Source organism: Otolemur garnettii, unplaced genomic scaffold (genome assembly GCF_000181295.1).
Source record: "Otolemur garnettii isolate 467f Iridium unplaced genomic scaffold, OtoGar3 scaffold00095, whole genome shotgun sequence".
Lineage (NCBI taxonomy): Eukaryota > Metazoa > Chordata > Mammalia > Primates > Galagidae > Otolemur > Otolemur garnettii.
In genome coordinates this window covers 2,620,629-2,635,817 of record NW_003852490.1, presented here as the reverse complement: position 1 = coordinate 2,635,817, position 15,189 = coordinate 2,620,629, and the positions used below count along the sequence as shown (strand labels likewise).

The 15,189-nt window shown below is 43.9% G+C and overlaps 1 protein-coding gene across 1 annotated transcript in view; it reads left to right on the top strand.

Annotated features, from left to right (window-relative positions):
* GALM (galactose mutarotase) overlaps positions 1–15,189 on the top strand; it is a 69,235-nt gene that overhangs the window by 22,992 nt on the left and 31,054 nt on the right. Inside the window, exon 4 of the mRNA XM_003795675.2 lies at positions 4,059–4,140. Coding sequence (XP_003795723.1) covers positions 4,059–4,140 — 82 coding nt within the window. The remainder of the gene's footprint in view (positions 1–4,058; positions 4,141–15,189) is intronic.

The following is a 15,189-nucleotide window of genomic DNA, read 5'->3' as shown; positions in this document are numbered from 1 at the left end:
AAGAACAAGCAAAACCATTCCTAGAAGTGCCCTCAGCAGACTTTCTCTTCCATTTCACTGGCCAGAAACATGGCCTATGCTATGCCTAACCCAGCCGTCAGCAAAGTGACAGACCACCATGATTGGCTAAGACCAGTCAAAAGTCACCCTTGGGAATGGGGAAGGGGTCCCCTTACCTGAATACATGGCATAGGACACAGGATAATTCAATCCATCAAGTTTCTGTTTGGGGGGAAGGGAGGGTACTGGTAAAGGAGTTGTTGTGGCATTTGAGTAAGTTACCAATCATGTCTATTCACAGAAAGACAAATACACTATGTTTTGACTTATAAATGAGAGCTAAATTATTTGTATATGTAGAAGCAGAACAAGGCGTGATGGACAATGCAGACTAGGAAGGGTGGCGGTCTAAGAGCAGGGGAGTGAGAGTAAAGGGTGGGTGCAGTGTGTGTTGCTGCAGTGATGGACGGATGCACTGAGGCCTGACTTTACCACCAGGCAGTACGTCAATGTAGCAAAATTGCACTTGTATCCCATGAATGTAATACAAATAAAAGCAAAACAAAAATAGTGTGATATTATAGGCTAGAGGTGATAAGAGCTGAATCAAAGCCATGGTGCTGCCGTGCACATAAAGGTCTGTATGTTAAGGGGCTCTATAAATGATTAATGTTACGAACTGGTAGCAGCCAAGCAAAGCTAACCAAAACAAACGCTGAACTCAGAGATGGGCCTCAAGGTCTGTTTGTGAATCAGCATTTCTTGCCAAGTTTTCATCTGGCCTTGAAAGGAAATGATTCCCACAGTAATATTCCACCAGACTAAATCATTGCAATTTTCCAGGCCAAGAGAGTCATAAAACAAAGCATGCTTGTTTTTAATGAAGGAATGTTGGTACTAACGGTGACCCTGTGACCTTTAAGACCGTGGGGGCTGATGAGTGTTCCTTTCCTTTCCCTCTGCTAGGTTTCTTCCTAACATTCTTGACTCATCACTTTATTTGGTGTATGATTTTCAGATTGATTCGTTTTCTCCCTGCCCTAGTGCTAAAAACAAAATAAAACAGAAGAAGGAAATTCCTAAGCGGTTTTAGTTATAATAATAAAACACTGAAAACAACCCTCTAATCCATCGGTAGGAGAATGGATAAACAAGTTGTGATATTGTCGTATGATGGAATACTACTCAGTGATAAAAAGGAACACATTACTGATAAAATAACATGGATGATCTCAAGAGCGTTATGTTGGAAATAGTGAGGTGCAAAAGAATGTGTACTGTATGGTTCTATTTATGTGAAGTTCTAGAACAGGCTAAGTTAATCTATTAACCATATGAATCAGAACAGTGTTCTGGTTATAAAGCATACTTCAGATAAATGATAGGCCGGGAGTCTAAAGGATGACCTCGCCTCCCACAGGCTTCCCTAATGAATGAGGTTAGAGAGGTTGTGTTCCTCAAGTCTTACTTGTGCAAAGGAAGGACGGAGGAGCTTCAGTGTGGGCTGTCCTTTTCTTTCCTTTCCACTGTTGCCTGGGCTAGATTGCTATGCCTAAATCAACCTAGCTCACAGAAACCTCGAACTCCTAGGTTCATGCAATCCTCCTGCCTCAGCCTCCCAAGTACCTGGGACTATAGGCACCTGCCATAACGCCTGGCAAATATTTCTATCTTTAGTAGTGATGGGGTCTCACTCTTGCTCAGGCTGGTGTCAAACTCCTCAGCTTGAACAGTGCTCCTGCCTCAACCTCCCAGAGTGCTGGGATTACAAGTGTGAGACACTTTGGCTCTCTATGTGACACCCTATTTAGTGCTGCCAATGCCTTGACCCAAAGTTTTGTACCCCTGTCTGGGCTGACCCAAAACCCTCTGTGTTGAGTATTGAATACGTACAGCCAAGGAAATAATAGTAGTCACAAATTCTCTTCCCTCAACTCCACCCGCTCAGTCCCAGAGGCCTCTGATTGGCTGGCACCACCCTGAGGCAACAGGATGGCAGTACAAGGAACCATCAGGAGTGACAACCCCTGTAGTCTGGAGCTGTTCTAGGATGGGTACAGACCTTCTTCCAGCTTGGACCAGCATTCCCAGGTTAGAACAGGGACCAAACGAGTGGCTAAGATGGAATATGGGCAGATGAGAGGCCCCTGTCCTGGCCCCCACCTGCCCACTCCGTGTGCCCACTAGACACAGAACCTCCTAGTACTGTCATTAAACCAGTGTCATATTTAGACACAGATTCTCCTGGTCTCTAAAATCTCAGCCTTTCTTCTCAAAATGACTTCCATATAGTCTGTTTCCAACTAACCTGCAACCCTCTGCCTCTCTTTGCTTACTTAGTTTAGCTTAACTCAGGGTTTCTCAGCCTTGGTGCTGTTGACACGTGGGAGTGGGGACTGTTTGGTAGCCTCCCTGGTGTCTCCCTACTGGATGCCAGTAGCACCCTGCCCCCCAGTCATGATGATAAAAAAATATCTCCAGAAATTGCCAATGTCTCTTGCAGGGCAAAATCTCCACTAGTTGAGAACCACTGGTTTAGGTTATTTTTGAGCATTCACTAAGCAAAAGTCCTCACTTGGTTTCCCGTCCCCATCTTTTGCTTTAAAATGTGTTACTGTTGATAATTTTCTTTTATTTAAAAAAAACCCTTGTATTACACAGGCATGGTGGTTCACGCCTGTAATCCTAACACTGGGAGGCCAAGCTGGCTAGATTGCCTGAGCTCATGGGTTTGAGACCAGCCTGAGCAAGAGTGAGACTCTGTCTCTAAAAATAGCCAGGCGTTGCACCGGGGGCCTGTAGTCCCAACTACTTGGGATGCTGAGACAAGAGAATCACTTAAGTCCAAGAGTTTGAGGTGGTTGTGAGCAGTGACGCCATGGCACTCTACCGAGGGTGATATAATAGGACTCTGTCTCAAAAAAAAAGCCTTGTGTTACAAACATACATGCTTACAATATTTTCATCTTTGCAGAAGCACAACACACCTTTGTTAAACTGTTCTTCCCAAGAACCCTGGAAAAGGCAAAATTAGCCCAATTTTACCCAAAAGGAAATGAGATTCTAGGAGATTAAGTGATTTCCCTGGGGCCACTCAGAGAGAGCTAGACCAGACCCCAGGCCTTCTGACACTGACCAGTGCTGTTTGTGCCAGCCTTCAGCTCCCTGGAAAGGCAGGCTGCAGGAGGTAGACAAATTCTCAAAGGCAGGGGTGAAGTTCTGACTCCTGGGCTTCTACTATGTAGCTGGGAGTGGGTCCTCTAGATGGGAGCTGGGCAGAGAGGGCTGCCTGATGTCTCGCCCCACCAGAAGTGAGCTTGGAGCAGGGCCTTGGCCTTCCAGGACCTGTGTGTCCCTGGTCACTGACCCTTGCTCTTCTGTTTGCCTGGCATGTGAGGAGAAATAAAGCCTCCACTAATAAGCCAAGGTCCAAATGCTTTGGAACCACTGTGTTCTCTCTGACCTTTCACCTTCATATTCATTCCATTTAGAAAAGAAAATGCATGCACAGTGGATGCTTCTTCCAGATTTCCCAGTTGCTATATTTAGGCCCTATCTACCTATATGTAAATGATCATGTTTATTTTTATTTACTTATATTTTTGGTAGACTGCCTCTGGATATATTCAATCATTACCATTGGGCGGTGGCTCACACCTAGCACTCTGAGAGGTTGAGGCAGGTAGAGCCCTTGAGCTCAGGAGCTGGGGACCAACTTGAGCAAGAGTGAGACCCAGTCTCTACTAAACATAGAAAAAAAATAGCTAAATGTTGTGGCAGGCACTTGTAATCCTAATTCTTCGAGAGGCTGAGGCCGGAAGATCACTTGAGCCCAGGAGTTTGAGGTCGCTGTGAGCTAAGCTGATGCCACTCTACCCAGGGTGACACAGTGAGACTCTGTTTCAAATTTTTAAAAAAACATTCATATTAATCATTACCATTGGTCAAATAGGATTTGTGAAGTTATTGCCAATGCCTAAAATCATTTAAGCAAGAGAAGTTATAAAACCAAGATATAAGACTAAGCAGTAAATCTTTCCTCTACGTTTTCCTCCCAGGGTTCCCCAAATATATATGACCATGAAGTCACCATAGAGGCTGATACTTATTTGCCTGTGGATGAAACCCTGATTCCTACAGGTTGGTGAATTTAAGCTTTTTATATGCTATGTGGGTCATAGGTTGGATCTGAAGACTGAGAAAGGACATTATTGGGGAAAGTGGTGAAATCACAATAAAGCCTGTAGTTTAGTTAATAGACTTATACCCATGTTGATTTCTCAGTTTTTATATTTGTACTGTGTTTATGTAAAATGCTAATATTAGGGACAGCTGGGTGAAGAGTATGCAGAGATGTGCTACTTTTACCACCTTTCTGTGAGTAAGTATCAGATTATTTCAGAATTTCAAAGTTAAAAAAAAGCTGGGTGTAAGGCATTGCTTAAATTTACTAGACACCTACCTGCCTTACACTAACTAGGTAAGGCTTTTTATTTTAGTTTTACCTCTTTAATGAGTTAAGTTTATGACTGCTAGTTCAAAAAAATTTTTTAACTTCTTTCAAAAATAATTAATCTTTTAAAATTAAATCATAACCATGTACATTGATCCATTTATGGGGTTCAGTGTACTGATTTGATGTCCAAATTGAAATCTTACATTGAACTGATTAACACATCCATCAAAATTATACTCTTTTCTTAATAGTTTTGAAATGTACCATTGCATCATGCACATTAGGTGAGGTCCCCCAAATAGCTTCCCTCCTCCTGCCTCTCCCCTCCTCTCCCCTCTCTCTTCTCTTCCCTTGCCCTTTCTGGACTATAGTTATGTTTACCATTTGTGTGAATGTATAGGTGCTTATATATTGTTCTCATGGTAGTATTGAGTACATTGGATCCTTTTCTTTGCATTCTTGAGATACTTTGTTTCCAGTCTTGAGATACTTTTAAGAAGAATATGTTCCAGCTCCACCCAGGTAAACATAAAAGATGTGAAGTCACCATCTTTTTTTATGGCTGCATGGTTCCAATTTTTTACAAGGAAAAAGGTAAGCGTGTGAGCCTGCGCTCTAAACAGCAATTTCAGTTAATAGCTGGCATTTGAAACTCCCATAACTAATTGGGATAATAATGAGAAATTGAGATAAAAGAGCTAAAATTTTTAACATAACAGTTTTTAAACATTTTTCTGGCTCCAGAGCAGAGTTTAAAGGCTTTTGTATTTGTCTGGGTAACAGGTGTTATCTTCTGATATTTACGTGACTCAGTAGTCAGGCATGAACCACCTGGTCCCAGATGCAGAATTATTACATTAGAACTATATATGAGGCTGGGCCCCTGTGGCTCAAGCAGCTGAGGCACCAGCCATATACACCTGAGCTGGCGGGTTCAAATCCAGCCTGGGCCTGCCAAACAACAATGACGGCTGCAACTAAAATATAGCTGGGCGTTGTGGCAGGTGCCTATAGTCCCAGCTACCTGGGAGGAGGCGGCCGAGGCAGAATTGCTTGAGCCTTGGAGTTGGAGGCTGCTGTGAGCTGTGATGTCAGGGCACTCTACCCAGGGCAACAGCTTGAGGCTGTGTCTCAAAACAAACTATATATGAACTTCAAGGAAAAGCTAGTGGTGGCTGCTGTTCTGTGACTAATAAACTACCTGAACGAAGTAGCTTATAAGTAGAGGTTATGAAATAAGTATGTGTTTATTTGTGTATATTTATACAATCTTATGCTATCCTGTTGCGTTTTGATGCATAATTAGTGCCATGTAAAGAATACTTGATAGAAGGCTGGGTGAGGTGGCGCGCCTGTATCCTAGCAATCTGGGAGGCCAAGGTGGGTGGATTGCTTGAGCTCAGGAGTTCTAGACCAGCCTGAGCAAGAGTGAGACCCCATCTCTAAAAATAGCCAGGCATTGTATTGGGAGCCTGTAATCCCAGCTACTTGGGAGGCTGAGGAAAGAGAATCACTTAAGCCCAAAAGTTTGAGGTTGCTGTGAGCTGGGTAAGCTGGGACACCATGGCACTCTACTGAGGGTGACAGAGTGAGACTCTGTCTCAACCAAAAGAAAAGAGATGATTTGACAGGCTTGTAAGAGATGATTGTGGCAAAGCACAGTAGAGCTTACCGTGCAGTCTGTGGACTGCATAAAACTCGTCTTTGTCTCACTTCCGCATCATAAACGGTTTCAGAGTCAAACTCTATACCTTGTAGTAATATTGAACACAGTAAGTTGAGTAGAAACTGTGAGCTCTGGAATCTGGTTGGCAAGAACACTGGTTCTGTCACCAGCATAAAGAGTTACTAACGTCACAGCAAACATTCCTGGTTGCACACGCAACCAAGCAATAGTGGCAGGTTTGTTGAGTGACAGTGGATAGGCTTTGGAAAGACTTGTGCAGAAGTAAGAGGACCCACCAAAGAAAGGGAGTGGGCAGCTCAGAAAGAGCAACCGGGTTCAGAACCCCAAGGAGGGTGGCGCCTGTGGCTCAAAGGAGTAGGGCGCTGGCCCCATATACTGGAGGTGGTGGGTTCAAATCTGACCGACCAAAAACTGCAAAAAAAAAAAAAAAAAGAACCCCAAGGACTTGCTGCTTTTATTTGTTGATGTCAAAGAAGGCCGGGCAGGCAGTGTTCATTCTGTTCTCGTAGTTCTCTGTTTTTCTCACAAAAGGTGTCAAACCACAATGTTAATTTATTACAATTCTTAAGTCTTAGGAGAAAGGTCCCCTTGCACCTGTGTAATGCTGGGAAACTAATGGCTGTTGTCTTCTCCTCTGGTCTGTTCCTTCAAGGGCTTTTTGTTCAAGCCAGTTGACTAACTTTTCTGCTCCCTCCTTCCTGGCTCAAACCAAACCATTGACGCTTGGCTTTTGGTATTACATAGCTAGGGCACCTTCAGTATTTGCAAATACTTTAACATGCAACCTCTCTAGACTCCCATTTCCTTTTCTGCAATTAGGAGGGATGTTGAACCCAATCAGATTTTATGGACCCATAAATTTTCTTCACAAAACAATTTGGAAGACACATGGTGTGCCCAGAGTTTCATTTTTCCAAGTTAGAAAGTTATCCTATGAATTCAGGGCTATCAAAACTAATTGGGAATGTACATGTTATATTTCTTTTGTTTTTTTTTTTTTTTTTGAGATAGAGCCTCAAGCTGTCCCCCTGGGTAGAGTGCCATGGCATCACAGCTCACAGCAACCTCCAACTCCTGGGCTCAAGTGAGTCTCCTGCCTCAGCCTCCCAAGTAGCTGGGACTACAGGTGCCCACCACAACGCCCAGCCATTTTTTGGTTGCAGCCCTCATGGTTGTTTGGCGGGCCCAGGCTAGGGATTCAAACCTGCTACCTTAGGTGTATGTGGCTGGCGCCTTAGCTGCTTGAGCCACAGGCGCCGAGCCTACATGTTATATTTCAATGGAGAGCTTTAAAAAAAAAAGAATTGGTAATCAGACGTGGTGGTGCATGCCTGTAGTCCCAGATACCCAGGAGTTGGAAGCAGGAGGATCACCTGAGCCAGGAGTTTGAGGTTACAGTGAGCTATGATGACACCACTGAACTCTTGTCTGGGCAACATAGTGAGCCCAGTCTCAAAAATAAAACGAAACAAAACAACTAATTGGGACAATAATAAGGAACAGAGATAAGTAGAATACATTCATTAAAAGACAGAAAAAGACCAAGCTACCATTTATAATTGCCTTTTTTTTTTTTTTGAGACAGGGTGTCACTATGTCACCCAGGTAGAGTGCTGCAGTGTCACAGCTCACAGCAACCTCAAACTCTTGGATTTAAGTGATTCTCTTGCCTTGGCCTCCTAAGTACCTGGGACTATGGGTGCCTGCCACAACACCCAGCTATTTTTTGGTTGTAGTTATCACTGTTGTTTGGTAGGCCTGGTCTGGATTCAAACTAGCCAGCTCCAATGTATGTGGCTTGCACCTTAGCTGCTGAGCTATAGGCGCTGAGCCATCACCATCTTTTTTTTTTTTTTTTTTTTTTGAGACAGAGTCTCACTTTGTCACCCTTGGTAGAGTGCTCTGGCGTCACAGCTCACAGCAACCTCCAGCTCTTGGGCTTAGGTGATTCTCTTGCCTCAGCCTCCTGAGTAGCTGGGACTATAGGCACCCGCCACAAGGCCTGGCTATTTTTTTGTTGTTGTTATTGTTGCAGTTTGGCCAGGGCCGGGGTTGAACCCACCACCCTTGGTATATGGGGCCGGCGCCCTACTCACTGAGCCACAGGCGCCACCCATCACCACCATCTTTTTTATGAGAGAATATTTTAATGCCACAAATATGGAAAAAATGCAATCTCAGAATACAGAACAGTCTTTTATATTGGATTCATATAGCTTGTTAAAGAAATAAGATAGCAGATTATACAAATGTATCTCAGTTTTCTGTGGGCCAGTGAAAATTTTATCATGAACTCATAATTAAGAATTAATAATTGATCTGTGAGGCCACTTCTAGCTCTTACATCCTGTGATTCCATGAAGCTTCTAGTATAACATTTAACTACTACAGTAGAACCTCCATAGTTGACCACCTCCCTACATTAACCACCTCTTTAAGTTGACCTAATTTTCACAGATTAGACATGCACCACGTGTAGGTATCAGTATAGTAGGCCTCATTCTTTCTGTTGACTAATTTGTTAAATTCCCTCAGGTGGTCAACTTACAGAGGTTCTACTATAGTTCCATCCCCTTGAAATCCTTAGAGCTCTATCATAGAAGTAAATAAGTTGCAACAACTTTAGAGGTTATGAAAAGTTTATAATTCTTTCCTGCCTAACCATCCCTAGTCCTGTGTGTTACACCTGTTTTCCTAGCAACACTTAAACAGAAATTATAGCAATTTTTTTCTTCCTCATTTGTCAGAAGTGCCTAAGAAACAAGCTAATTGTGTGATTCCTTTGAAACTTCCTCCCAGAAATGGATGGTAACTGCTCCTCTGCATGTCAGTGATGTAAGAATCCATGTGTCTGGCCCACAGTTAGCCAAGAACAAATCTTTAGGAGACTGTGTTTCATCTTACTTTTTTTGTTGTTATTTTTAAACAGAGACAGGGTTTCACTGTGTTACCCAGGCAGGTCTCAAACCACTAGGCTTAAGAGTCTTGTAAGTGGTAGGATTACAGGCAGGAGCAACTACACCCAGCCTCATTTGACTCTTAATGTTTATCAAAAACCCATGGGTAAGTGGCTTAATTCTGAGTTGAATCAAAAGGGCTTGCCTGTTATTTGATCATTCAGAAATGCCTTCCTTGTGCTGCTAGGCTCTCCGGGAGTTGGCAGTCTAAGTGGAAGGGTCAGCCAGAATTGTATCCATTAACCTGGAAAATATCGGGATGGACATAACTGGGAGACTTTTGGCACAGCGGCAGTGAGAGTTGCTGGGGGAAGAGGGGACAGGGAGAGGAAGTAAGAGGTAAATAAAACCTGGAAGGGCGAGTGGATGTTTGCCAGGCAGTGGGGAGAAAGTTGTTCTAGATAAATATAAACAAGCCTGAGCTGTGCAGGGAACAGCAGACTAGCCCCCAGTGAAGTACTGTGCTTCTTGGTGGCCTGAAGAGGTTGGCTGGGACCATGTCAGATCTGCAGTAGGCTCTGTGTAACTGCAATACCCGGGGTGGCCTGGAGTTCAAGGCAAACTGACACAGCAGACTCACAGGTGTACCTGAGTCCAGGTCTCAAACTTCTGAGCATTTAGTTAGATTTGGACTGAACCACAAAGCCACTTCCCTGAGATGTGTTGCAAGAACCTGTTAGACTGGCCATACTCCATTAAGACTTCTGAGAATGGATAGAGCACTATTTAGAGACCAATGTGTTGAGAAAAAGAGATACTGATTATCTGTTCAATGAGGTGAAGATTTATGATAATAATAGCTAGTGTTTTTCAGGGAGGACATTAAATCATCCATATCATAACCCTATAAGGTGGATTCTGTTCATTTGTCTTATTTAACAGGTGAGAAAACTATAGATAAGGAGTTTAAGTAACTTACTGAAGATCACCCAGATAACAAGTGATGGAAAACTAGATAGTCTGTTATTAGAACTCAGGCACTTAACTAAACTTGTAGTCTACAGACTTGACCATGTGCTTAGATAGCTGGAAAGTTTAGGTTCAGGGAAAGAGATGGAAAGGAGAGAGCAAAGAAAGAACCCTAAATTAATTTCTTAACAATGATCATAGGTAGTCAAGATCACCATGTAGTCAAGAAATGGGAAGTAAGCCAAAAGCGAACAACAGGCTCAGCGCCTGTAGCACAGTGGTTATGGCGCCAGCCACATGCACCAAGGGTTGCAGGTTTGCACCCAGCCTAGGCCAGCTAAACAACAATAACAATTGCAACAAAAAAATATCCAGGTGTTGTGGTGGGCACCTGTAGTCCCAGCTACTTGGGAGGCTTAGGCAAGAGAATCACTTAAGCCAAAGACTTTGAGGTTGCTGTGAGCTGTGGCGCCACGGCATTCTACCAAGGGCAACATAGTGACACTGTCTCAAAATAAAAAAAAATTTAAGAAAAGAAAACCACAAACGTTTTTTTCTTTTTTGAGACAGGGTTACAGCACTTCTCTCTGTTGCCTAAGGTAGAGTACTATGGTGTCAGCCTAACACAGCAACCTCAAACTCCTAGGTTCAAGCAATCCTCTTGTCTCAGCTTCCCAAGTAACTGGAACTATAGGCACCCACCACAATACCCAGTTAATTTTTCATTTTTAGTAGAGACAGGGGTCTCACTCTTGCTCAGGCTGGTCTCAAACTCCTAGGCTCAACATATCCTCCTGCCTGGGCCTCCCAGAGTGCCAGGATTATAGGCATGAGCCACCACGCCAACTCAAACAACAAATAAACAGGCTTTCTCCCAGTCGTCAGTTCTCCTTTCTTCGGTCACCTTTTGTGCAGAGAACTTCACGGCTTCTCTTGCTGTTCTCCTCCCTGTCTCTTCTCTTCAGTTTGTTTCTACTTTTCTGCAAAGAAAAGAGAAAATCAAGTTTGTTCAAGTTATATTTAAGAGAGAGAAAGAGGCCTGAAGGAAGGAAGGAGGAAGGGAGTGAGATAAGGAGGGAGGAAAGGAAGGAAGGGGGGTAGGGAAGAAGGAGAGGCTTTCCTGAAATTAAAGAGCGTGAATTCAAGTGTCTGTTTTGTGACCCTGACAAGGTAGAGAAAGTAACCTCAGAGGTCACTGCTCTGTTGCAGCATACAGTGTTGAGGACACATTCCTTATCTTGCTGGTTCTGGGTTTTCTCATCACAAAACCTTGTTGTGGCCAAGTTATGTTAAAAGTTCACTTTCTTTAAGTATATATGTTGGTAATCTCTGTTGAAGAGTATAGAAAATAGAAAATTCACATAGTAAAAGAAAAATTTAGCCAGGCATGGTGGCTCACACCTGTAATCCTGGCACTCTAGGAGTACAAGGTGGGAGGATTGCTTGAGCTCTGGAGTTCAAGACCAGCCTGAGCAAAAGCGAGACCCCATCTCTAAAAAAAAAAAAATAGCCAGGAGTTGTGGTGGGCACCTGTAGTCCCAGCTACTCAGGAGGCTGAGACAAGAGAATTGCCTAAGCCCAGGAGTTGGAGGTTGCTGCGAGCTGTGACTCTACGTACTCAACTGAGAGTGACAAAGTGAGACTCAGTCTCCAAAAAAAAGGAAAAATTTAACTTACAGGAGCAGGGTTCGGTTATGGTTTATGATGGGGGTTCCTCATTTATCCAGGGGCATGCTGGGTTCTAAGTTCACTCTAGCCCCTTCAGAAGCTCTACCTGGCTTTCCCAGGGGAGCGTGGGGTGCTACTTGGCTGTGGTGAAGCCATCAGAAATCAGCAGTAGAGAACTACTTATTAACAACTTCCATCTTCCATGGGAATGGCTTTTACTCCATCAGTCAGTTATTTTGCTCACCGTTCTGGTCCTCTGCCTTCCACCCCAATTCCTTGTTTATGTGTGTGTGTGCTTTTAAAGACTCTCTTCCTAGGATCATAAAAATTCTTGTTAGGGCGGCACCTGTGGCTCAGTGAGTAGGGCGCTGGCCCCACATACCAAGGGTGGTGGGTTCAAACCTAGTATATGGGGTTTGCCAAACTGCAACAAAAAATAGCCAGGTGTTACGGCGGGCGCCTGTGGTCCCAGCTACTCAGGAGGCTGAGGCAGGAAAATCACCTAAGCCCAGGAGTTGGAGGTTGCTGTGAGCTGTGTGATGCAACGGCACTCTACCGAGGGTGATAGAATGAGACTGTCTCTACCAAAAAAAAATTCTTATTAATTTTACTTGGCTCTCCTGGAAAGAAAAGTCTCTGATATCATCATTGTGGCAGAAAAGAAACCAAACACCCTTTGGTTTTAAAATACCCTTTGGTGTATCTTTAAATACACCCTGTGTCACAAGAAGAGATAAACCACATCTGAACAAAACAGCTCATGCAGAAAAATTTATGGTAGATTTGAGGGTGCTCAGGGCAACATTTTAACCATAAGCCCCCCCCTCCTTTTTTTTTTTTTTTTTTGTCGGCGTGGGTAGAGTGCCATGGTGTCACAGCTCACTGCAAACTCCTGGGCTTAAGCAATTCTCTTGCCTCAGCCTCCCAAATAGCTAGGACTATAGGCACCCACCACAATGCCTGGTTATTTTTTGGTTGTAGTTGTCGTTGTTTGGGAGGCCTGGGCTGGATTCGAACCTGCCAGCTCTGGTACAGCTTGAGCTACAGGCGCCACGCCAACCATAAGGCCTTTTATCAGGTCATCTGCATTCCTTGAATTCTGTGTGGGTTTGTCGCAGATGCTCAGTCTGACAAATTACAGTTTCTACAGCTTCATCTGATCAGCCTCCCATTGACTTTCAGCCAAGCTGGGGAAGTTGCTTCTAAGATTGTATCTTTTGGTGAGACAAAACAAAGTTTAATATAGTCCTTCCCCCACCATCCCTCTTCACCATCCCCTTTTTGTGAAGATTAATTTATACTTGTTTTTCAACTTCTTATTTTTGTTTGCTCTTCATAAAAGCTGTAACTGGAGCTATTCTTGAGGGAAATGCTGATGCATATCTAAACTTTGGAGGTGTTTTTCACCCTGGTGACAGATACTGGGGAAATCATTTTCAGGTGATGGGAAAATCCATTATCATGAGAATGTAACACCGTTTATTTTATAATAACTGTAATACTGTGGCCTTGGTACGCAGTAAAAGGGGAGCAGCTTTCCCTGCAGGTGTTTGGGGAGGGGTGAAGTCCTGTCCTCCCTTTTGTGTGTTACCTGCTTCCTGATTGGGTATTGTCACATAGAAGGGAAAAGGATGCCATGGAGTGTAGTCACATACTGCCAGAGCAAGGGCAGTATGCTAAAATGCCCTGTGTCTTAAATGTAGAGCCCCACTTAGACCTCTGCCCCAGGCAGGGACCCACAAACTCCAGGCAGCCTTGAGTACATGTTTTGTTCCTGCCTTTCTTCATCTGGGCAATTTTGGGCGACATGTAAAATGTCTTCAGCCCTTTCAGCGGCTAAAGCACAGAAGATAAGCCTGATTCTGTGGCTTCTTCATTCTCCCCTCTCTCTCTCCTCTCCTAAATATTAGGAGGTTATCTTTTCCTCAAAGGCCAGTGGGAAAGCCTCAGCGAAGTGTCAGAAGCCTTCAAAGGCGCTCATTCAAGCAATTTAAAGTCTACTCTATTTTCCCCCATTGGAAATCCCTACCATCTTGTTGGACCTAGAGGATTCCTGATGCATGCAGATAATATCCCTTGTGTGTTGTCAGGCTGCGTCCAGCCTCTTTGCTGTTCTACTTAAGGAAAAAAAAATAAAAAGGAAAAGAAAAATACTTTGAATGAAAGAATGGAATGTGTCACCTAACTTCTAAGGCTACTCCTCTGGATGAGCTTCTGGGTACTTTTGAGTCTGCAGTGGTTTACTGAGTATGTGGTCCTTGATCACAGGGGCTTCTTCCCTGTGCCATAGAAGGAGGCACCAACAGAAGCTCCTTTTACTCAGGAGCAAAGTTTGCAGCTGAGCTGTCAGGCTGGATTTGCATTTGGCAGCTAGTTTAGATTTGCTTCTGCAGAGCAATTGTTTTTAGTTACTTAAAACAAAAAATGACATCCATAAAACATGTGCTCCTGCATAGGATGGGCACACACTCTGCTGTTGGGGCGTCTTGAGTGTGTTTGTGGTGGTTAATTGGTTAGTTTGAGACAGGGTGGACTATAGTGCAGTGGTATTGTGATTACAACATCTAATTCCTAGGCTCTGGAAATCCTCCTGCCTGAGCCTCCCAAGTAACTGGGACTATAGATGTACACCGCCATGCCAGCTAATTTTTCTCCTTTTTGTAGAGATGGGGTCTCACTATGTTGCCCAGTTCAAACTTCTGAGCTCAACTGATCCTCTTGCCTTGGCCTCCCAAGGTGTGCTGGGATTACAGGTGTGAGCCCCTGTACCTAGTCCGTTGTATTTATTGTTGTCAGGGATGTCCCTGTTGTTTCCCAGAAGTAGAATTCCTGGAAGCCATTTACCAGAAAGAACAGGTATTTAATGGCTGTCCAGAGATGGATAGATAAATTCCTTTTTTTTTTTTTTCTGAGACATTCTCATGTTGTCACCCTCAATAGATGGTATCGTCGTAGCTCATCACAACCTCAAACTCTTGGGCCCAAGGGATCCCCTTCCCTCAGTCTCCCGAGTAGCTGGAACTACAGGTGCCCACCACAATGCCTAGTGGGTGGCTAATTTTTCTTTTTTTTTTTTTTGAGACAGAGTCTCAAGCTGTTGCCCTGAGTAGAGTGCAATGGCATCATAGCTCACAGCAACCTCAAACTTTTGGGCATAAGCGATTCTCTTGCCTCAGCCTCCCAGTAACTGGGACTACAGGTGCCCACCACAATGTCTGGCTATTTTTTGGTCGCAGTTGCCATTGTTGTTTAGCAGGCCTGGGATAGGTTTGAACCCACCACCCTTAGTGTATGTGCCCATTGCCCTGCTGACTGAGCTATAGGTGCTGCCTAATTTTTCTATTTTTATTAGAGATGGGGTCTCAGTCTTGGATAGGCTGGTCTTGAACTCCTGAGCTCAAGCAATCCACCTGCCTCAGCTTCCCAGAGTGCTAGGATTTTAAGTGTGAGCTGCTGCAGCAAGCCAATAGACAGGTATTTTTAATTGACACATAACAATTTTTTTTTTTTTT